We start from the raw sequence: 23,732 nt of genomic DNA, 5'->3' as shown, positions 1-23,732 counted from the left end.
AGGAGGTGGACATGTACATATAAGGCACATCACCTCCCTTCCCTCATGCAATGTGGGATCTTACAATCCATCCCCTTTAGGGGCTCGACGCCCTCGTCACTTCCGGCTGGGGAGTGGCTCTGATACCAAATTGTCACATCCCAGATCCGGTCTGCAAAGTAAGATATTGTCCGCTTTGGGCCCCGCCCTCACGGATTTGTTTTTGGGCTTCCACCCAAAACGCATCTTACTAAGGGAGGTAGGCATGTACATATAAGACACATCACCTCCTCTCCCTCAGACGATGTGGGATCTTACAATTAAGCGTGTGATCTCTTACTATGAAATTCCAACACGGCACATGGGTTCAACACGCTAAGATTTTATTTATAAGAGCGGATTATTCAAGTGTTTGCAGCATGTGGTCCCATGTCACGCGATATGTATGGTTCACGGTTATCACCACACGTGAGGTTGGGGGGTTGTTGGGAGCGTAAATTTCAAATTGAGATATTAAAGCTTTGCGTAACAGTTTAAATGATATGGTATTTGTATCCATTGTCAATTGGTTTTAGCTCCAACTCTCACGTTCTAATTGATTGTTCTAACCAAAAACATGATACAAGTGATAATTTACCAACTACTAGCTACGTAGTAAAACTTTATTAGGAAGCACTTTTAATACTAGTTTCGTGCTACTTTTACAAATATGCAGAAGGACACAGCTGGTTTGTGTGACTAGTTAACTTGACAGTGTTGTTCTTGGTTGATCTGTCTGTGCACTTGTGGAAGCAAATGGATTTGGTGGCATCCTCAAGTTTTCAGAACCTCCTTCTAGCATTCTAACAACTGCTTTCATGGAAGGGCGATTCACCGGGTACCACTGGATGCACCAAAGTGCCACAATCACTAGTTTCTTAGCAATCTGAGTGTTCTCATCGGTATCTAGCTTCAAATCCAATGCTTCTCCTTGAACAAGACGATTGTAAATCAATTCTGGAAAGTAGACCTCATTGTTGCCAGAAGCAAGAGCAATTTCCTTCCTAGCTCCAACAATCTCAAGCACCAGCATCCCGAAACTGTACACATCTGACTTGTGTGACACGTTCCCGAAGTTCCCGTTAAACACTTCTGGTGCAATGTAGCCCACGGTGCCTCTAGCAGCTGTCATAGATATGATACGGTCTTCTTTGGAACAGAGTTTAGCCAGACCAAAATCTGAGATCTTAGGATTGAAATCATGATCTAACAGTATGTTATGAGGCTTGATATCAAAGTGGAGGATCATGCGGTCGCACCCTTGGTGAAGATAGTCAATTCCCTTTGCTATACCATAGACGATGTTATGAAGTTTCTGCCAATCAAACAAAGTGTTATTGGATTGATCTTTAGATGTGATGAAGTTCTCTAGGGACCTGTTTGGCATGAGCTCGTAAATAAGCGCACGTTTGCCTACTTCGGCAGAAAAACCTAGTAGACGAACCACATTGACATGATGAATTCTGCCAATGGTTCCCATTTCATTAACAAAATCTTCTCCATTTCCTTTCGAGTCACTGAGGACTTTTACGGCGACTGGAACTCCATTAATTGGAAGCTCTCCACTGTAAACACTTCCGAAACCTCCTTCACCTAACTTTTTCTTGAATCCATTTGTCATCTTTTTAATATCGGCGTAGGAATATCTTGTTGGTACGTGAGATTTGTGATCCTTTAGGAACCTTTCAACTTTGAGTTGATTCTCTTTTTCCTATATGCGATTTGATCGTTTTACATGGAAAAAAAATACTACTGCTGCCACCGCTGATATAAGAGCAAACGAAGCTACACTCGCTCCCCAGATAATCGACCTCCTAGTTGATACATGGCCTGAAATTACAAGGAAAAACTTTTGGTCAAAACAAAGTAATTTAATTCAGGATATATAGTTATTTTGTTATTGCAATTTCTGAAGCGAAATGTAAAGGTCGGGGAAGTACCTTTTCGCTGCTGTGGCGGATCCGGAAAGACAGAATAAGAAGGATAGCACTCCAATTGATTGCTGCTGCTATTGACATGGCAATCTCCTTCACAGTTTTGGCATGATGGGAAACTAGCCCATGATGCCCATTCCAGCCACAAAAAAGCACTTTTACAAAAAAGTTTACTAAACACTCTGCTGCTTTATTTCACAGCTGCTTTATTTCACAGCTGCTTATTCTCACAGCACAGCAGAAGTAGTTTTTTTTCAAAGCTCAGCAATACCAAACCAACCCTAAGAATAATAATATCGTAATGAGCAGCTGTGGAAAAGTAGGACAACCTGAAAGTTGAAACCGATGTTTATGGTAGTTAGGGCTTCTCAATACTTTTCAACTTTGAATTATTAATTTGATGAATATCTGTTTCTCTTTTTCATTTGGGTCTAAAGGCACCTACAAGTTCAACTGTCATTTATGACTTAGTGCGATGTATGAAACGTATACATCTTCCATTTATTGTTGGCAGATATTGCAGGGTGATTTCTGTATGGACTTGTCAAAATACGACCATTATGTAACATTTCAGAACCAGTCTTCAAAGTAAGATATTGTCCGTCTTGAGCCACACCTTTGTAAACCAAGCTGTAATAACAGAAGAATGTGCAGTACTTGAGAGAGAGAGAGAGAGAGAGAGAGAGAGAAGTCGATACTTTCATATATCATTTTTCTGTTACTTTCAATCTTACAATATCAAGACTATATACTATATGAAACTGCCTAAGTCACAATATAACTAACTCTAACAGCCTTCCTAATCTTTTGACAAGTGTCTTCATATTCTACCATTGGATTACTATCCTTAACAGCCTTCACGGATTTGTTTTTGAGCTTCCACCCAAAACGTGTCTTACTAAGGGAGGTGGGCATGTACATATAAGATACATCACCCTACAAGTTCAACTATCATTTATGACTTAGTGCGATATATGAAAAGTATACATCTTCCATTTATTGTTGGCAGATATTGCAGGGCAATTTCTAGATGGACTTGTCAAAATACGACCATTATGTTACATCCCAAACCCAGTCCACAAAGTAAGATATTGTCCGCTTTGAGTCACGCTCTCACAGATTTGTTCTCGGGCTTCCACCCAAAACAAACGCATCTTATTAAGGAAGGTGGACATGTACATATAAGGCACATCACCTCCCCTCCCCGGACGATGTAGGATCTTACAATCCACCCCCTTTAGGGGCGTCTTACTAAGGGAGGTGAACATGTACATATAAGGCACATCACCTCCCTTCCCTCGGGCGATGTGGGATCTTACAATCCACCCCCTTTAGGGGCCCGACGCCCTCGTTGGCACACTTCCGGCTGGGGAGTGGCTCTGATACACTACTACAAATTCATTTATTAGTGGCGCTATCAAAACCGCCAAGAAAAGTATATTACTGTCAGATATTAAGCAAAATCCGACAGAAAAATGATGCAGTGATGGATATAATAACCGACAGAATTGCCAGCGTCAGAAAATAATATATCCGACAGGAAATATATAAAACCGACAGAAATTGTGTCGGATATAACCGACAGACAATATTAATAATGAATAAATAAAAGCGTTCTCTGTCGGTTTAATCCGACAGAAAATTAAAAAAACCGACAGGTTGTCACTGGTTTCTGTCGGTTATAACCGACAGAAAATTTATTAATAATAAAAAATAAAAACATTCTTGTCGGATAAAACCGACAGTACCTGTTTTAATAATAATAAAAAATATAAATCACTTTCTGAATCATTTCTTCCCCTTCCAATTCATTCTTCCCCTCCCACGCACGCACATAAAGAAGAGAGAAAACAGAGCAGTGACCACCAACAGAGCCTCTCGCTTTTCTTCACTCTCTTCTGCATCGTAAGTTCACTCACATCTCCTTCATTTGTTCAAAGCTCCCATCTTCATCAAACTCTCCGCAATTCCCAACTTCACTTCCTATTGCCTCTCAATTTTACTGTTCTTCCGATCTAGGAGTACGAAGTAACATTTTTCTACGCATCAATGCTCGGATTAAAAGTCAATTTTTTCAACGAAGTAGTATAAGCAAATCAAACACCGAAATAATAACCGAGATTAGGGAAATAAACTTACAATTGATTTTTTTTTTTTTGTATAATCTAATACCGAATCTACAATCTCCTTCAAAATTTCCCCTTTAAATCTCTATATCAACACCTGAAAATGCCAACAGAATAACACAAAAACAAAAAATTGAATTAAAATTCCATAGAATTGAGAACCGAAGGCGAACAACGGAACCCTAATCGGACCTGAAAATTCGAAAATTGGGACGAAATTGGTAAGGAGGAGGCGAATATCTGAACGATTCAGCGAAATGGAAACCCTAAAAATCACGAAAATGAAATTAATTTTTCCCACAAACAAAAAAAACAGAAGATAAATTTGAAGGATGTTTCATGAAATTAGAGAACCTGTAGGATTTGGGCGACGTATTGGCGAGGATTGACGTGCTTGATGGGCAACTGGCAGTCCTTGAGGAGATCAATAGTGTCGGCGGCCATACGGCCTTTGCTGGGTAGGCCGAGGCGAATCTCGTTCCGTTCAGAAACTCGGCCGTTCACTGCTTCTTCCGCCACTATTTGCAGCTGCGAGAAGTTGCGGGTGATGTGGAAGGAGCAGGAGATGGGGACATAGTGGGTGGGGAAGAAGGGGCTCTTTGGCAGGTTTGATGCCAACATATTGTTGCTCTGTTTGGATTTGGAAATGTGAGGAGTCGAAGACGGCGGTGCAGATGGAGAGATAGGAGAGAGAGAGGGAGGTCGTAGGTGGGTGGCTAACAACAAAAGAGAGATTGCGTGAGAGAGAGAAAGCAAAAGGCCCAGGTTGTGCAATTTGTTGTTGGAACCGGGGGGAGAGAGAGAGAGAAACGTAAAGCAAAAGGCTTCGTGTAAGGTTAAGATATAAGTTACACGTTTTAGTGTCGGTTAAAACCGACATAAATTCTATAAACCGACAGAAATTTTGATAACCGACAGAACAAAAATGGCGGCATAAAAACCCCCAAAATTTCCTTCCAAAATTTTAAATTCCCTCCCAAAATTTTTAATTCCCCCCAAAATTTTGTTACAATTTAAAAAAACAAAATAATAATTGTTTGGGTTAATAAATAAATAAATAATATGTATTTAAATAAAATACGTTTTTAAACATTAAATAAATAATTGTTTGGTTTAATAGATACCCATGTAAAATATGCAATAAAGAAACAAAAAGATAATTGTACAATGAAAATGTCATCACACAAACTAAATATTGTCTAATCAATACTTGAAAAACATAAATAAAAATTTAGCACAAATTACTTTTCCCACTTCAAAATTTAGGTAAATTTAACGGAGATATGCATTCTACGAAACTAGTTTCAACGATCCAACCGTCAAACTTGTTTGTACTCACTCCGAGATCGCATACGTAAAAAATCACAAAAAACAAACATTCAGAGATTACGTAACGGAACAAAAGTTTTCGACGGTTATAAACGAAAAATCACAATTTAACGGTTATTTTAGCTCTGATTTTCATGATTTTTTACAGCTACACTCCTCGACCCTATAAGAATGTAATGAATAAATTTGATCTTCAATTTAAAATATATACACAAGTGGATACCACAAAATCTTATTTTATATTTAATGGAAGCACTGTTCTAAAAATCCCCGCCTAGGCGCTAGGCCCGAGCCCACCGCCCCGATTAATGCCTAGGCCCCAGCCCACCGCCTAGACCACCTAGGCACCCGCCTAGCCCGCCTAGGCACCCGCCTAGACCCGCCTAGACCCGCCTAGGCACCCGCCTAGACCCGCCTAGGTTGCAACTCACTTAGACAGAAAATACATAACTTTTATTTTGCATTTTGTTTTTTTCCAATAAATTGTAAGAGACTTGTTGCATACTTGAATGAACAAACATTATATCCTTATTTCACATATTTTCATTATGTTCCAATACTTCATGATATATATGCATTATATTTTGTAGTTTATGATGAAATTATATATATTTCAAGTAGAATCAGACACTTATTTACCTGAAATATGATAGATTTACTTAAATCCGCTTAGTCCGCCTAGGCTCCCGCCTAGGCCCCGCCTAGCCGCCTAGGCGCTAGGCCCCAGCCCGCCGCCCGACTAGCGCCTAGCGACTTTTAGAACCTTGAATGGAAGTATAACATTAACTCTAGGTGTTTATTAAATCTACTGTTTTGATGCGATACGCATTCTACAAAGCATTTTTCAACGATCAAACCGTCAAACTTGTTTGTACACACTCTGAGATCGCATATGTAAAAAATCATAAAAACAAACATTCAGAGATTACGTAACAGAACAAAAGTTTTCGACGGTTATAAACAAAAAATTACAATTTAACGGTTATTTTAGCTCCGATTTTCATGATTTTTTACAGCTACACTCCTCGACCCTATAAGAATGTAATGAATAAATTTGATCTTCAATTTAAAATATTTACACAAGCGGATACCACAAAATCTTATTTTATACTTAATGGAAGTATAACATTAACTAGGTGTTTATTAAATCTACTGTTTTGATGCGATACGCATTCTACGAAGCATTTTTCAACGATCAAACCGTCAAACTTGTTTGTACACACTCCGAGATCGCATACGTAAAAAATTACAAAAAACAAACATTCAGAGATTACGTAACAGAACAAAAGTTTTCGATGGTTATAAACAAAAACTCACAATTTAAAGTTTATTTTAGCTCCGATTTTCATGATTTTTTACAGCTACACTCCTCGACCCTATAAGAATGTAATGAATAAATTTGATCTTCAATTTAAAATATTTACACTAGTGGATACCACAAAATCTTATTTTATACTTAATGGAAGTATAACATTAACTCTAAGTGTTTATTAAATGTACTGTTTTGATGCGATACGCATTCTACGAAGCATTTTTCAACGATCAAACCGTCAAACTTGTTTTTACACGCTCCGAGATCGCATACGTAAAAAATCATAAAAAACAAACATTCAGAGATTACATAACGGAACAAAAGTTTTCGACGATTATAAACGAAAAATCACAATTTAACGGTTATTTTGGCTCCGATTTTCATGATTTTTTATAGCTACACTCCTCGACCCTATAAGAATGTAATGAATAAATTTGATCTTCAATTTAAAATATTTACACAAGTGGATACCACAAAATCTTATTTTATACTTAATGGAAGTATAACATTAACTCTAGGTGTTTGTTAAATCTATCAATTTGATAGGATATGCATTCTACGAAACTAGTTTTAACGATCAAACCGTCAAATATGTTTGTATATACTCCGAGATAGCATGTGTTAAAAATCGTAAAAAAAAAAAAAAACATGTGTTTATTTATAATCAATATAACATTTTAAACTAAAAAAATCAGGCATGATAAAGTACACCAGATGTTCATGTGTGTTTATGTGCCAGACAATGTGCTTTGTGACGCATTGAAAAAGATTGTAGTATGTTGTTATTATTCTCTCAGAAAATTTATGGCTCGTGGGAATTGGGTTCATTAGACTTTAGGGTCATGAGTGAAAAAAAAATAATTTAAATATGTGTTTATTTATTTATTTTTAAACAATATAACATTTTAAATTAATAAAATTTTCATTTCTGTCGGTTATAACCGCCAGAATACTAAAATAATAACCGCCAGAAAGTAAAATGATAAAATAGTAAATTTCTGTCGGTTATAACCGCCACCATTAACTCAAAAACCGCCAGAATATATAAAAAATATTTTTAAAAAAAATTAAAAAAATACTGTCGGATATATCCGACAGTAGTTTTTTTATATCCGCCAGTAATTTCTGTCGGATATAACCGACAGGATATTTATAATATCCGCCACTAATTAAATGATGTGTCGGATACAATTTATCCGACAGGATTTTTCTAAAACCGCCACCATCATCCGCCATCTAAAGCTAATATTGTAGTAGTGATACCAAATTGTCACATCCCAGATCCAGTCTGCAAAGTAAGATATTGCCCGCTTTGGGCCCCGCCCTCACGGATTTGTTCTTGGGCTTCCACCCAAAACGCATCTTACTAAGGGAGGTGGGCATGTACATATAAAGCACGTCACCTACTCTCCCTCAGACGATGTGGGATTTTACAATTAAGCGTGTGGTCTCTTACTATGAAATTCCAACACGGCACATGGGTTCAACACGCTAAGATTTTATTTATAAGAGCGGATTATTCAAGTGTTTGCAGCATGTGGTCCCATGTCACGCGATATGTATGGTTCACGGTTATCACCACACGTGAGGTTGGGGCTACTTTTACAAATAAGCGCACGTTTGCCTACTTCGGCAGAAAATCCTAGTAGACGAACCACGTTCTAATTGGTTTTAGCTCCGACTCTCACGTTCTAATTGGTGTTAGCTCCGACTCTCACGTTCTAATTGGTTTTAGCTCCGACTCTCACGTTCTAATTGATTGTTCTAACCAAAAACATGATACAAGTGATAATTTACCAACTACTAGCTACGTAGTAAAACTTTATTAGGAAGCACTTTTAATACTAGTTTCGTGCTACTTTTACAAATATGCAGAAGGACACAACTGGTTTGTGTGACTAGTTAACTTGACAGTGTTGTTCTTGGTTGATCTGTCTGTGCACTTGTGGAAGCAAATGGATTTGGTGGCATCCTCAAGTTTTCAGAGCCTCCTTCTAGCATTCTAACAACTGCTTTCATGGAAGGGCGATTCACCGGGTACCACTGGATGCACCAAAGTGCCACAATCACTAGTTTCTTAGCAATCTGAGTGTTCTCATCGGTATCTAGCTTCAAATCCAATGCTTCTCCTTGAACAAGACGATTGTAAATCAATTCTGGAAAGTAGACCTCATTGTTGCCAGAAGCAAGAGCAGTTTCCTTCCTAGCTCCAACAATCTCAAGCACCAGCATCCCGAAACTGTACACATCTGACTTGTGTGACACGCTCCCGAAGTTTCCGTTAAACACTTCTGGTGCAATGTAGCCCACGGTGCCTCTAGCAGCTGTCATAGATATGATACTGTCTTCTTTGGAACAGAGTTTAGCCAGACCAAAATCTGAGATCTTAGGATTGAAATCATGATCTAACAGTATGTTATGAGGCTTGATATCAAAGTGAAGGATCATGCGGTCGCACCCTTGGTGAAGATACTCGATTCCCTTCGCTATACCATTGACGATGTTATGAAGTTTCTGCCAATCAAACAAAGTGTTATTGGATTGATCTTTAGATGTGATGAAGTTCTCTAGGGACCTGTTTGGCATGAGCTCGTAAATAAGCGCACGTTTGCCTACTTCGGCAGAAAAACCTAGTAGACGAACCACATTGACATGATGAATTCTGCCAATGGTTCCCATTTCATTAACAAAATCTTCTCCATTTCCTTTCGAGTCACTGAGGACTTTTACGGCGACTGGAACTCCATTAATTGGAAGCTCTCCACTGTAAACACTTCCGAAACCTCCTTCACCTAACTTTTTCTTGAATCCATTTGTCATCTTTTTAATATCGGCGTAGGAGTATCTTGTTGGTACGTGAGATTTGTGATCCTTTAGGAACCTTTCAACTTTGAGTTGATTCTCTTTTTCCTGTATGCGATTTGATCGTTTTACATGGAAAAAAAATACTACTGCTGCCACCGCTGATATAAGAGCAAACGAAGCTACACTCGCTCCCCAGATAATCGACCTCCTAGTTGATACATGGCCTGAAATTACAAGGAGAAACTTTTGGTCAAAACAAAGTAATTTAATTCAGGATATATAGTTATTTTGTTATTGCAATTTCTGAAGCGAAATGTTAAGGTCGGGGAAGTACCTTTTCGCTGCTGCGGCGGATCCGGAAAGGGATAGCACTCCAATTGATTGCTGCTGCTATTGACATGGCAATCTCCTTCAGAGTTTTGGCATGATGGGAAACTAGCCCATGATGCCCATTCCAGCCACAAAAAACTGTCCACTTCACACTTGTATCCACTGTTAAAAGGATCCATACTTCGTAACGGAAGAAAGAGTTTTCTCCAAGTGCTACAAGTTGGCGCAGGCAAATCATTGACCGAAGCTGAGGGTGGAAAAGCCAGAACTTGGTGCCCTGGGACACTGAGACAGCTGATCGGAAAGTAGGATTTGCTGAAGATTCCGGTAAAGTTTCGATCTGTGGAACAATTTAATAATATATGGTTTCCAAATTCAGTCCGAACATTGCATTTATCCTGGTAATCATAGGAGATATGAAAGAGCTGGGATGAGTTGCCCGAGATGGTAAAGTTAAGAAGCCGTCTAGGGATGCAACCGTTCTCATCGTAGACGCGAAACTGTTGCCGTGTGTAATTTATTGTTTTTATGGGAAACAGTCCTGATGACGATGAGAGCTGAATCATTGTCTTGTTTTTCAAGCAAGAAACCTCAAACTGTGGATGGCCACAGTGTGGGGGATCGTCTTGTAGGCGAAAGGGAAACTTGATAACGGGACCATCATCCCTACAGTGTGAAATTGGGCAGTCAGCGCCATGATCATCGGCTGCAGCTTGGCATGGTACAACATTAATGGCCGTGGCGAAGAAAATTACAAGCAATAAAAACAGAGGCCGGAGGAGCAGGCTATCGGTATTCATCTCTACTCTCTCTTTCGGCAGAGCCAAAGGCGGTTGTTATCAAAGTTTTTGCCTTGTTGTAAGTTTGCATATTGCTTGGTGTCCACCCATTGCCTTTTGCTAGTCTTGGTCATCTCATCAATACCTGTTTATCTCTGCAATTATGCATTTAAAAAAAAAAAGTGCTTTCAGATCACCAAAAATGCTTCTGATTATGTTTGATACAAAAAGTTAAAAGTGTTTTGTGTTTAAAAAACACATTTAAAGTGTTTTTTAAAAGAAGCATTTACTATGTGGTTATTTTGAAAAACACTTGAAATGTTTTTCCAAAAACCACTTACAATTTTATTATAAATTTCAATGTGCTTTGGAAGACTTCTACTAGAAGTGCTTCTGACATGGAGAATAAACTCCTTGACTAATTCAACTAGCCACCAGTCTCCTTGACTAATGCAACAACACACCCTACACTACACTTTTCCCTACTACTTAACCTTAATTGCCTTGGTTGACTTTCATCCTCTAATACTTTCCAAACAGGGGAACTTTCTTGGTAAGTTCAAGCAACTAAGTTTCCTGCTTTACCAAAAGTCCATGTGGAATATACAGAATCCGACCTAAATAACGAGACAAGTTTTCATTCTTTTTCTTCCTCCTCGGTTCCGTTCATCTTATCGCTTACTACAATGCTGAGAAGAATCCGGTTACTAACATGTGTTATAGCTATCAGCTTTGTAGTGTGTCACGATGCTAAGGAAGAAGAAAACTGTAAGAGGCGTGTTTCTTGTGGAGATCTCCTAGACATTCAATACCCTTTTCGCCTGAGAACCGGTTCTGAAGTTAATTGCCCCGGCTATCCAGCTGAGCTATCGTGCGAGCATAATCGAACCACCATAAATCTCTTCAATGCTACATATTATGTCAAAGCGCCAATCAACTATAAGCATCGTACAATCCTTGCTGTGGATCCTGGCTTGCTAAACGATACTTGCCCTTTTAGGCCACTCAACAGGTTAACGGAGAGCTACGAACCAAACGGATATAGCCTGCATGGTTCTTATATATCCTTCTTCGATTGCTTGTCACCCGTTGAGTCTCCGGAATACGTAAAAATCAACTGCAGCACTACTAACTCATCATCTGCTACAACCTCATATTCTTATATTATGGTGAAAGATGGAGTGGACAATCTTCAACCCTCTTGTAATCTGACCGGAATCGTTATATTTTCTCATGATATCACACAAGTTGGAAGTGGCCCTTCATTTTCTTTCATCCGTGATCAATTGAGAAGGGGCATAGAGCTTGATTGGGGTCTTTTTGTCCTCAACAACTACTGCTACAGTCGATACCAATCTCTCCACTGTGAGTATGGTTTCATCAGTTTGGCGAACAGTCACTAATTCAAGTTAATTTTATATGAATTAGAGTGAAGATATTTTTTCTTCAATCTCTTACTGACACTAATGAACTTTTGCAGGTTTCGGTGAAAGCATGAAGCGCGGTAAGTTTTGACTAGCACCACATTTTCTACTAGCTAATGTTATAAAATTGCTCTTAAAATTGCTGAGTTTAATTCTTTCCCTTCGTTCTGTTTTCACACAGATCTCAAAGAAGCCGCCAAGATCATCGGTAAGTCTTTTTCAAGAATGTTTATCTTCTTTAACTAGCTGAAATTAAATTCCAAATAATATAGAGATATAAAAGGAACACTTGCTAGTATTGCGTGGTGGATTTTGAAAAATTGAAGTTCCAATGACAGGATGAACTTCTAATACCCTCCTGTGTTCTTACGGCAGGGTGGTTTCTGATGGTGCGAATGATGCTCGGCCTTGTTATTTTGTCGGGTTTCTGTCGCTACAATCTGTACTGGAAAATGTTCCCAAAGCATGACGCAGTACAAGAATTCTTGCTTGCCTGCAAGAATCGAATAACAAGGTGTTCGTATTCAGATATCATGAAAATGATGATTGAGTTAAAAATTAAAGTCAGTCAAAAAGGCTTTTGGAAAAAGCTCCTGAATGATGCAGTTCAAAAGTTCTTGGATGCATGCAAGAATATTAGGAGAAGAAAGTACTTTTATTCAGACGTCAAGATGATTGTAGTTTCTCTAAAACAACTGAGTCAAGGAGTCTATTCAAAAAAATTCCGAAAGGACGAGGCAGTCGAAGAATTCTTGGATGCATACAAGAATCTTATGCCCAGAAGGTATTCATATTCAGATATTAAGAAGATTACAATGGCTTTCAAAGATAAACTCGGACAGGGGGGCTTTGGTTCCGTCTTCAAAGGAGAGCTGTCGGATGGTCATCGTGTTGCAGTCAAGATGTTGAGTGGATCCAAAGGTGAAGGGCAAGATTTCATCAATGAAGTTGCCACAATTGGAAGAATCCATCATGTCAATGTGGTGCAACTAATTGGATTCTGTTCTGAGAGATCGAAAAGAGCTCTTGTTTACGACTTCATGCCTAATGGATCCCTCGAAAAATATATATTTTTGGAGAAAGAAAAAGGCGTTGTTCTTGGTTGGGATAGAATGCACGAGATAGCTCTCGGGGTGGCTGGTGCAATCAAATATCTACACCAGGGATGTGATATACAAATTCTGCACTTCGACATCAAACCTCACAACATTCTTCTTGATGAGAACCTCAATGCTAAAATCTCCGACTTTGGTCTTGCAAGATTTTACCCTAGAGATCATAACACTCTTTCTCTTACTGCTCCAAGAGGCACGATGGGATATATAGCTCCAGAAATGTTCTACAGAAACCTCGGAGGTGTTTCATACAAAGCTGATGTTTATAGCTTCGGAATGTTGCTAATGGAAATGACTGGTCGGAGGAAGAACTTGAATGCACATGCAAAAAATTCAAGCCAAATATACTTCCCTTCCTGGATTTATGATCAACTAGAAAAGGGATTGAGTGTTGAAATTGTTGATGCCTTTGAGAATGATAAGAAAGTGGCCAAGAAGATGATCATGGTTGCATTGTGGTGCATACAACTGAAGCCGGCGGATCGCCCTTCCATGAGCAAAGTCGTAGAGATGCTTGAAGGTGAAGTCGAAGCCTTGCAGATGCCTCCGAAGCCTTTCTTCTGTCCCCAAGAGATGCCGACGGAAGATCCGGTTGATGACACGGACAGTGAAGAGGATACGATCTCCATGGTATAAGGGAAATGCAATGCCGAACCTATCTTTGTAATTTTCGAAACTCCGCGTTGGTGTCGTGGATTCTTAGTCTTTGTAAGAAACATTTTAATTTAATCGCGAGTTTTCTCGTGAGCTCTTATAACTCAAATGAATGAATCATGATATTGGAATAGGATGAATATATGCAGCATATACATGTACAACTCAACTCAAGAAGAAACCGCAGTCTCTTGCATGATTTTTCAGAATAGTAAAACGTAAGCGAATCCATAAACCGGAGACTGCCAGTTTGCAAAACCCTTCACATAGAGGTGCATGGGGGAGTCGACGGAGTTACAAAATCTTATATCAGACTACCATAACTTCTGACTTTAACCTATTTCCCTGAGCAAACCATCTATAAGAAACTCTAAGGTTACAGGCTTTCGAAAAAGGAACAAAAGGAGAAGAAAGAAGACAACACATTAATTCTCTGTTCATCTTTTCATCCTCCGACCTCAGCGACCTTTCTATGCTTGATTTTCCCTGTCCCGGGGAACTGCATCTCTGTCCAGCTTCTTGCCACCATTGTTTCACCTACGATGAACAGAGAGAAAATCACATCCGAGTTCACATCATGTGGATTTGATAGTGTTAGTAGTGAAACGCTGATGCACATATGAAATGAGGATGAGACGCTATTTGTAAATGTGTCATTTATACGCGTCAAAAGATTATAGCACTAGCAAAAAATTCAGTGAACACGAGCAGAAAATTCATATACCTGCTGGCTGCTTCACTCTGCAGAAATAACTCCCAATTCATTCTTTGCGGTTGACAGATAATAAGCCTTAGCGTCTCCAAGCGACAGCTTAATCTATTCTATTCTATTAAGGGAAGAGGGGCTTGTCAACTTTTTGCCCCCTTCTCTTCCAATTTTGCCCTCACTTTTGAATACACAATGTAGACATGAGAGGGTAAAATAGTAATTTTGTATCTTTTGAACTTTTCCCTTTTTCCTATTTTGCCCTCATTTTTAATACACAATATTTACATAAGGAGGATAAAATAGTAATTTTGTATCGAAATATTTATATAGGATAAAAAATATGCACTTATTAACAGAAATTGTCCCACAATTATTTTTTTCATACTTTTTTAAAAATTTTAAAAACTAATCACACTTCTTAATAAAAAAATAAAAAATAAAATGAAATTGTTCGCATCGGCTAGTGAAAGAATCAAAGGAAACTGTTTCCGTAACTAATCACTGCAATATGAATATCAAGCACAATTGACGTAGTATTACGTATCATAGAAGTTCACCCAGAAAAAAAAAAATATCTACAACGGAAAGGCGTCATCTCTGCTAACACCTAGCTTATCTGCATGACAATGTTTTTAACCTAGTACTAACAGGGGCATTCCACACATAAAGGATAGAACATGAGCTCTCACAATGTTACCCGGGCGAAAAGACGAAAGCATATCTACTTTGTCAATTTCGGTGGTCTTACATCTTGAAGGCCTGTTAACAGAAACAGCTTATAAACCAAATGACGTTTTGAAAACGAAACAGAACAGCAACTAACTTCACTAGACAAACTACAATCCGAATATGCACGAGATAAATGCAACGCCTATGTGGTCATTATTCAAAAGGAATACTTCATATATCGCGCACAGACTTCGTGCCAAGACAGTTAATATCAGCAGAAGCCATCCTTTCCATCACTTTGGTAACCTGCTATTCGGGCAAGAATTTCGTGGGGGAAGGTCCCTGGCTCGAGCACACAGCTCCCCGAGGAGTTGGCGCTGGTTGATGTGGCTGTCGGGCTGCAAGAGGAAGACAGAGTTAGTTCTGAGAGGTGCCTTTGTGGGGCCTTAGGTGTAGGCCTTGAGGCTCGCAATTAAAACTAACTAAATGTTCAGGCGTGCCACTGCCATCTTTAGCATGACAGATGTAAAACAGATGTGTTCAGTTCAGATGCTTGCGCCCGAGGGACCAAGTTAGTTCTGAAAGATGCCTTTGTTGGGCCTTAGGTATAGGCCTTGAGGCTTTCTATCAAAACTAACCAGGTACTCTGGCGTGTTGCTGCTGTTTGATTGTTGTAAATATTAAAGCAAAGGTATTTAAGTTGATTACTCGCGCCCGAAGGACATGAATTAGCTCTGATAGGTGCCTTTGTGGGGCCTTAGGTGTAGGCCTTGAGGCTCACTATCAGAACCAACTCAATACTTAAGCGTATCATTGCAATCATAATATAACAAACGTAAAACAAATCTTTGAGTCGATTACTTGCGCCCCAAGTAACTCGGACTTCTTGTTATCAAAGGATTGTCGTGGATGGGTTAAGTCCACATTAAGTTCTTTTTTTATGCCTTGAGACCAAGGACTTTTAGTTGATTGATCTTGAACGCTTGAAAAGTAGGGATTTAGATTTGGTTAAGTCGTTTGGTTCACTAAATGGACCAGATCTGAGAGCTAATAGATTCTTTAATCATAAACTGATTATAAATGACTTGGACAAACACTGAGGATGACATTATACTATCAAATCTATATATTGAAAGACGAAACAAGGAAGGTCGGACAAGATTTCACCTTGTCGGGCAAGGTTTAAACGTCTTGCAGCTTCTTTTCTCTTCTGAGCTTTTTTATTTCGAATTGCAGTCCTCGCCCTGATCTCGTCTTTCTTGATTTAGCAGCAAGCTCTTGGAGAGATCTCGGGCAACTCTCCCCCACGTTTGGTGCACAAGACAAAGCTTTCTCAACCTCCTTCAGCTCATGAGGTCACAGGGATTCCTACCCCTAGGTTTGAGAAGACTAAGACCACTGTTGCTCCTATAATCATTATTGCCCCCTCTTCTCAGGTCCCTTCTTCCACTGAACCTCCTAAAGAAACTGGAGCACAACCCCTCTCTCCTTCATTTATTTCAACAACTGCCGTCTTGCCCGAGCTTTTTAAAGAATTCGGGCAACTCAAGACAAGGCTAAGATCTTCAAAGTGTCCTTCTGAATCTCCTAGCCGACTTCTCATCTTCTTTCAGCCTCAAGGCTCTTCATGATGTAAAGAAGGCCGTGATAGATCTCTTCAGGGCTGACCAGTTATCACAAGCTCAACATGATTCTTTTCTCTCATATTTTGAGAATCTGAGGGCTCTCAGGGATCAGCATCAGAGAGCTGAGAGGCAAGCCAATCGAGTAAAATGCTTCAAGGAGAAAGAATCCAGCACTTCTGCTCATATTCATCGGTTGATGGATGAAGGTTCATTGACAGAAGAAAGGATTGGAGTGGTGACTTCTGAAATCTAGAAGCTAGAAGAACAACTTGCTGTGCTGAAGGCTAAATAGATGACTCTCATTGGCACGCTTAAACATCAGATTGAAGAAGTGAAAAAGGCAAATCTGGAGCTAGAGCATGCTAGATCTCAACTTGTTAATAGCCACACTGTTCTGGCCGAACCTGGTAGAATTTTTACCATTATGCAGACTTATCGTTCCAGAATAATTACTCTGGGTGAAGATGTAAATTTGTTCGGCTAGGACAATTGTAACACCTTTTCTTTCTGGAATGAAAATATTATTTGCCTCCACTTGTCATGCTTCTTGTATTTATTTTGAAACTTCTACTGCACCATCTGACTTTATTCGGGTAACAACCTGCCCCCTTCTTGTTTTCTTTCTCCTTTACACACCAACAATCTTTTAGGGACCTGATTGTGATTACTTGGTCCCTTCCTCATTGCTATTATTGGTGTTGAGGTGTTGGGATAACGTGGGATTTATCCCCTTCTTTCCCAGAGAGGAATGAGACTCTTTCTTTCTTTGCCCAAGTTAGATTGATCATGTTGATTGAGGCTTTTGGGAAAGGATCTGTGTCAATCATCATATTGGCTTGGGGTTTATCTAACAGTAGCTTTCCCTTCACTATAAGGTCTTGTATCCAGTCTCTGAATTGGACACAATTGGTTATGGAGTGGTTGAAGGTATAATGCAACTTGCAGTACTTCTTCCATTTTAACTCTTCTGGTTTGGGCATCTTTTTAGTGCTGTCGGGCACGATTATTCTTGCCCGCACTAACTCTTCATAGATCTCAGGGGCCTTGGCCAAATCGAATGAGTAGGTTTGGTATTTAGGCGGTTTCTTGGGGACAAAACCTCCGTCATTCATCACAATCTTCTGGTCTTTGACTGGCTGAACCAACCCCTTTACCATTAATGGTTTGAATGGTGTAGTCATTTCTGCCGCACATAGATCAATCCCCTCTCTTTCCTGGCCATCATTCTGTTCTGGCCCTGCTTCCTCAAACTCTACATGGTGAATTGCAACTTTATTTTTGTAGAACGGGGGAGCTTTGGAGGAATGTTTTAGCTGCTATTCCTCAAGCAGCATCTTCTCATACTTTGTGGCCGCGATTACCAATTCTTGCAATTCGTTGAACTGCACATCATAAAACTTTTTCCTTATAGTTAGGATTGTCTTCGTATGCCACGCAGTGATTGGAAAACTTGAAGATGTGATCTCTAGAGGATACACTGCCATCCTCTTTGCTGAATGTTGGGAATGCGGGCATTTTGAAGTTGAGAGGGAAATAGTTCTACTCATCAATGTATTCAGGATAAGGTTTTTGGTAGGTAACCCTGAACATCGGCGGGCCCGAGGTTGAACATTCTGAGCCACCACCCTCCTTAATTCAGCTAACTCCTCCCTTAATTGCTGAGTAGCTGTATTATTATTATGCAAGGTACACATATATAATCTTGAATACAGGTCCCACATAAAAGTACCTCAACTATAGGTTAAACTACAATTCATACCTCATGTTTTAAAAGTGACAATGACATACCTTATCTTATGAATTTGTTGCAATGTCATACATCTGTCAGATTCTCTATTAATTTTTTTGTTAAATGATGACGTAATTTGAGACGGGATCCACTTCCTAGCCAAGTGAATAAAAATATTAATAAATTAAAGATAAATTATTTTAATATTTTTATTTAAAAACATGTGGGACCCACCCCTTCTCTTTCTCATCTCTCTCACATTCTGTCTCTCTCATCTATCTCACATCCAATCTCTCTTTTACCTCTCTCTCACATCAGATCTCTCTCCACTTTCTCTCTCTTATCTCTCTCCTCTGTCTCACACACATCCTCTAGATTTCTTCCTTCATTCTTCACCTTCACTTTCATCCATTGTTCACCTTCTTTCTTCCTCATGTTCGTGGCGGAATTTTCCCGTGGGGGATGTTTCCTGTTCGACGAGCACACAGCTCCCTGAGAGATTTGGCGTCGGTTGAGAGCTGCTGTCGGGCTTCTGCTTCGCTGTCGGGCTTTGTCGGGCAAGTCTCGTCGAGCAAGTCTTGTCGGGCAAGACTCTTCGGGCAAGGCTCGTCGGGCAAGGCTGAAAGAGAAGGACAAAGTTAACTTAGAGATGTGCCTTTGTGGGGCCTTAGGTGTAGGCCTTGAGGCTCACAATCAAGGTTAACTTTTAGGTGCTCAGGCGTGCCACTGCCATCTTCAGTATGGCAGATGTAAAATGGATGTAGAGTTTTAGTTGTATATATGTATATATCCAAGAAACCGTATTGGTTATAACAGGGTGCCTTTGTGGGGCCTTAGGTGTAGGCCTTGAGGCTTCCCATTAATAACTAAACCAGTGCTTGCACACATCATATTTATTCTCGTGACTGTAGGAGCTTTATAACCATTATATTTCTGATTACCCGAGTCTGAGAGGTAGAACGAACCCAAATAGGTGCCTTTGTGGGGCCTTAGGTGTAGGCCTTGAGGCTTCCCATCAGAATTCGTTCTTATACTCAGACTCTCTAGATCGCAGAACGGAATGAATCCAAATGGGTGCCTTTGTGGGGCCTTAGGTGTAGGCCTTGAGGCTTCCCATCAGAATTCATTCCATGTTCTAGCGTTCTATGATAATCATGATATAATAGAAACAAAACTAAAGGTTAGGTCGATTACTTGCGCCCCAAGTAACTTCGGACTTCTCGTTTATCAAGGATTGTCGTGGATGGGTTAAGTCCACATAAGGTTCTTTTTTATGCCTTGAGGCCAAAGACTTTTAACTGATCAGATTTACATGCTCGAAGGCTTAGCACTTGGATATGGTTTGAACACTGAAGATATATTCAAATCGGTTCCAAGTACTGAGAAAGCCTATTAATAGTCATTTTGCTAGAAATAACTTGAATATAACTGGAAGTATACAACATATTTCTAGGCTAATGAATGAAAAGACAAAAACACAAAGAAGGTTGGGCAACGTTTAACCTTATCGGGTAAGGCTGCTCGTCCTGCAAGTTCCTATCTTTGTGGTTTAAGGGTCTGAAAGCTTTAGAGAGAGAGAGAGTTTTACAAGAAATGAATCGATACTACAGCAAGGTTGAACAGGGTAGCAGAGCTAGAACAGAGGTTTAAGAGAATGTTTATCCCGAGAGGGATGAAGGCTTGGGCTGACTACAGCTTTATTTTGAAGGCAAATATGACTTTGAGCAGAGTTTGTGCTTGCATTTGTTTGTTTGATTGAGTGTGTTTATTCCTGGTTTTTCCTTCTCCTTATATAGACAACTCAGCTTGGCTTCCCGTAGCAGCTTCTTTGCCCGCATGCGGTTTGGAAGGTGATGACTTATCAGTTTTTTTACATATATTGCCACCATAAAGTACTTTATGGGCTGTGTAGTTGGTCAGTCTATACCACTTGGCCTTTGGGTAGGTGAGCAAGTGGTCTTCATGAGCTGCACCAAGTCAGGAAATGCCTTATCTACTTTTCTGAATTTCGGCTGGGCTTCGGCTTCAGGCCCCTTTTTGGGCCAACCCTTTTCTTGAGCCCAAAGTTCAAGTTTTGATCCAAACAGTGCCCCCTTCAATTGATATTTAGCCTGGAATTCCAGGCGCCAATATTAATTGAAAAAGCTCTGTATTAAAACCCACAAATTCCTTGCGTTTGAACTCTCCAATCCCCAGTGTTCCTAGCAAGAAATTCCTCTGTATTTTTTAGAAATCTCCTAATCCTTCCAGCCATCTTCTTCCTTTAAATCTTTCAGACTTTTTCTTACTTTGTTGCTTTGATAAGGTTTTTACCTTCATCATTTTCTTTGGTATCCCCTTTTTGAACAACTGCATCAAATGGCTTCGGGATCTGGCCAAACCCAACCCTCCTACAAATCCGGCGAAGGAATCGCCACTCTGCGTCGTCTACTCAACGGGCTACATCGCCCTCGGGCAGGTTTGCATTCCGAGCTCTTCTTTGAGGCGCATGGGGCACAATTATTGGGTCCCGCCTGGATTTCTCGGGTCCCTTCAGTGGTAGAAAGTAATATGCCCAGGGATAATTGGTTTTCCCCAAACCCTTATTCAGCTATGTCAGGCATCTCTTCATCCAAATGGTCATCGTACCGACGAGGCTTTCCTCTGATGAATGACCCTGCCTGGGCTCAATGGATTGATGAATTAGAACCCATTTTTAATAAGAAATGGATGGATAATGGTATCTATGAATTAATCATGCTCTCAAAGATTTCCATTATTCCCAAGCCCGAACTGCTGTTTCTGCCCTTCTTTTCTGGAATTCGGGCACGAATACCTTTGACTTCCGTATGGGCCCCATGTCTCCAACCATTCTTGATATGGCCCAGGTATTTGGTTTAAAGCCATCGGGCAGGATAGTGGACGTCACCCAAGACTGGGCTCTTTCTTCAACTGCTGAAGGCTCGAGTTCCTCTGCATCTGTCCTCTCCCCGGAGTATAACTCTGCAACCTTCAAGAGTTATGGAACCCCTTTCAAGGGATTCGTCCCTTTTGTAAAGGAAAGTTTTGGGGCAGAGTCTCCTCATGCTGATAGAGATCAAGAGCATATGTATTTTCTCTTGTACTGGCTGAACAAGCATGTTTTCCCCAACAAGTCAAAAGGGGTGAGGGTTGAATGGATCCCCTTAGTAGAAGCTCTTCATAACTTTGATGATATAGCTACGGGTCCGTTTCTCCTTTCCCACCTTTATCATCTTCTTTTCAAAATGACTCAAGATGAGCCGTTTGAGACCAACCTGAATGGGCCAATCTGGATGATACAAACCTGGCTTCAATGGTACTTCCCAGAATTTCGGGCTACAAATTTGGAGTTTCCGGAGGGTGTGGCCCCTGCCCGAATCTTGGCTGAAGGTGCCCCTGTAGATCATTCCACTTTTGCTTGCTTCTATTTCTTCAGAGTTTGTAGGACTCGATCGGATTTAGAATGGGGTGCATCGGTCTTGAGGAGATATCCTTGGTTTTCTGACCAAGTCTTTCAAGATGCCCCTGGTGAAGATGCTACCCCTTTTTGTAGGGAGAAATTCATTAGCTGCATCCAACCGCGAGACCTGGCCTGGGGAGTCCGAGGTAATAGATACGACTGAGGTTTGGAAGTGAACCACCCTAACTTCTGCAGCAGGCAGTTAGGATTTAGGCAGGCCATTCCTGTTCCATTCTTTGACTCTGTCCATTGTGGCACTTCATTCCGGTTGCAAATTCCTCCTGAGGTGACATTCCGAGCTGCCCGACGCAGTCTTGACGTAATGGTAGCAGAGCTATTACAGAAGTTGGAAGAGAAAATTATCCCGCGGGGATAAAGGTTTATCCCGAGTAGGATGAAGGCTTGGGCTGACTACAGCTTCGTTGGAAGGCAAATCTTGCTTTGAGCAGAGTTTTGGCTTGCATTTGTATGTTTGATTGAGTGTCTTTGTTCCTGCCCCCTCTTCCTCCTTTTATAGACAAATTTGGCTCGGGTTCCTGTAGCAACAGCCTTGCCCGAATGCGGTTCAGAGGTGATGACTCATCAGCTTTTTTACATAGATGCCACTATAAAGTACTTTATTTGGGCTGTGCAGTCTGATCAACCCACACCACTTGGTCCTTGGGTAGGTGAGCAAGTGGCCATTTCCCTGCTTCCTAAGCTTCGTCCAGGCCTTCGGTTGGGCCGGCTCCATCCCTGGCCCAAAGTTCAGTTTTAACCCAAACAGTCTCTTAATTTTAATTGGTCAAATTGATTATTTTTTAAATTACAATTGTCGATTATCGATATTTGATTGTTATGTCCTTATTTTGTGATCGATATATCATTATCTAATTTTGATTAGTTCTGAACATATTAGATATTTCCTTAGAAAACGACCAAACCGTGTTCATTATTTCATTCAGCAAGAAAATGGATGAAACTAGGAATCGGGCGACTTGAGACGCGGTTGAAATCGTCAAAACAGCCTTCCTCAACCTCCATGTCCTTAGAACAACAGCAAATCTTTCAAGCATGGGCAAAGAAAGACTTTACCGCGTCATTTAGTCTCAAGGCTCTCTGTGATCTGGAAAAGGTCATCACTGAGTTTTTCAGGACTGGTCGCTTGTCCAAGCCTCAATATGATTCTTTTCTTTCTTTCTTCGAGAATCTGAGTGCCCTCCGGGAACAGTATCATAGAGCGGAAAGACAAGCTAACCGGGCAAAGTGCTTCATAGAGAAAGAATCAAGCTCCTCTACCCAAGTTAGTCGGCTGATGGAAGAGAGCATGCAGACCAAAGAAAGGGTTGAAATGGTTTCTTCCGAAATTCAAAAGTTGGAAAAACAACTGACTGTCCTTAAGGCAGAACAAGCAACCCTCCTAAACACCCTTGAGCAACAGATCGAAGGAGTAGAGAAGGCAACTTCAGAGTTGGAGCAAACCAAATCTGAACTTGTAAACAGCCATACTGTACTGGCTGAACCTAATAGGATTTTTACCATTATGCGAACATACCATTCTAGAATAATCACTATATGTGAAGATGTAAAGTTTTTAGAGTAGACTGATTTGTAACTCCTTTTATATTAGAATGGGTATGTATTTTGCTCTTCCACTTTGCTTTGCTTGAACTGGCTTCGGGCAATTCTTTGCCCCCACGTTAACCCGCTCTTCTTTTCCACCTTTCATGTTGGC

At 40.2% G+C, this 23,732-nt stretch overlaps 3 protein-coding genes across 3 annotated transcripts; 1 reads left to right on the top strand and 2 right to left on the bottom strand.

Moving 5' to 3' along the window:
- Positions 1-548: 548 nt before the first annotated feature.
- Positions 549-2,036, bottom strand: LOC126612801 (rust resistance kinase Lr10-like). The gene is made up of 2 exons (XM_050281151.1): positions 1,959-2,036; positions 549-1,729 (listed from the first exon to the last, which is right to left on the bottom strand). Exons 1-2 carry the CDS (start codon positions 2,034-2,036, stop codon positions 722-724), a joined length of 1,086 nt encoding a protein of 361 aa, XP_050137108.1. The 3' UTR covers positions 549-721.
- Positions 2,037-8,511: 6,475 nt separating this feature from the next.
- Positions 8,512-10,711, bottom strand: LOC126612789 (rust resistance kinase Lr10-like). The gene is made up of 2 exons (XM_050281148.1): positions 9,859-10,711; positions 8,512-9,748 (listed from the first exon to the last, which is right to left on the bottom strand). The coding sequence occupies exons 1-2, from the start codon at positions 10,652-10,654 to the stop codon at positions 8,622-8,624; spliced, it is 1,923 nt and encodes a 640-aa protein (XP_050137105.1). The 5' UTR covers positions 10,655-10,711; the 3' UTR covers positions 8,512-8,621.
- Positions 10,712-11,184: 473 nt separating this feature from the next.
- Positions 11,185-13,959, top strand: LOC126612787 (probable LRR receptor-like serine/threonine-protein kinase At2g28960). Its single transcript, XM_050281143.1, has 4 exons — positions 11,185-11,998; positions 12,114-12,137; positions 12,239-12,265; positions 12,433-13,959. The coding sequence occupies exons 1-4, from the start codon at positions 11,320-11,322 to the stop codon at positions 13,806-13,808; spliced, it is 2,106 nt and encodes a 701-aa protein (XP_050137100.1). The 5' UTR covers positions 11,185-11,319; the 3' UTR covers positions 13,809-13,959.
- The last annotated feature ends 9,773 nt before the right edge of the window (positions 13,960-23,732 follow it).

Source organism: Malus sylvestris, assembly GCF_916048215.2.
Source record: "Malus sylvestris chromosome 4 unlocalized genomic scaffold, drMalSylv7.2 SUPER_4_unloc_1, whole genome shotgun sequence".
Taxonomy (NCBI): Eukaryota; Viridiplantae; Streptophyta; class Magnoliopsida; order Rosales; family Rosaceae; genus Malus; species Malus sylvestris.
Note: the sequence above shows the minus strand (reverse complement) of the source record. Positions and strands in the feature narration are given on the sequence as shown.

Bases quoted from the DNA above. Each gene is read 5' to 3' on its own strand.
- LOC126612789 (XM_050281148.1), bottom strand. From the start codon at position 10,654: ATGAATACCGATAGCCTGCTCCTCCGGCCTCTGTTTTTATTGCTTGTA. The intron at 9,749-9,858 runs GTACTTCCCCGA...TTGTAATTTCAG, and splicing joins TCCGCCGCAGCAGCGAAAAG to GCCATGTATCAACTAGGAGG.
- LOC126612801 (XM_050281151.1), bottom strand. From the start codon at position 2,036: ATGTCAATAGCAGCAGCAATCAATTGGAGTGCTATCCTTCTTATTCTG. The intron at 1,730-1,958 runs GTACTTCCCCGA...AATCGCATATAG, and splicing joins TCCGCCACAGCAGCGAAAAG to GAAAAAGAGAATCAACTCAA.
- LOC126612787 (XM_050281143.1), top strand. From the start codon at position 11,320: ATGCTGAGAAGAATCCGGTTACTAACATGTGTTATAGCTATCAGCTTT. The intron at 12,138-12,238 runs GTAAGTTTTGAC...GTTTTCACACAG, and splicing joins CGGTGAAAGCATGAAGCGCG to ATCTCAAAGAAGCCGCCAAG. The intron at 12,266-12,432 runs GTAAGTCTTTTT...TTCTTACGGCAG, and splicing joins AGAAGCCGCCAAGATCATCG to GGTGGTTTCTGATGGTGCGA.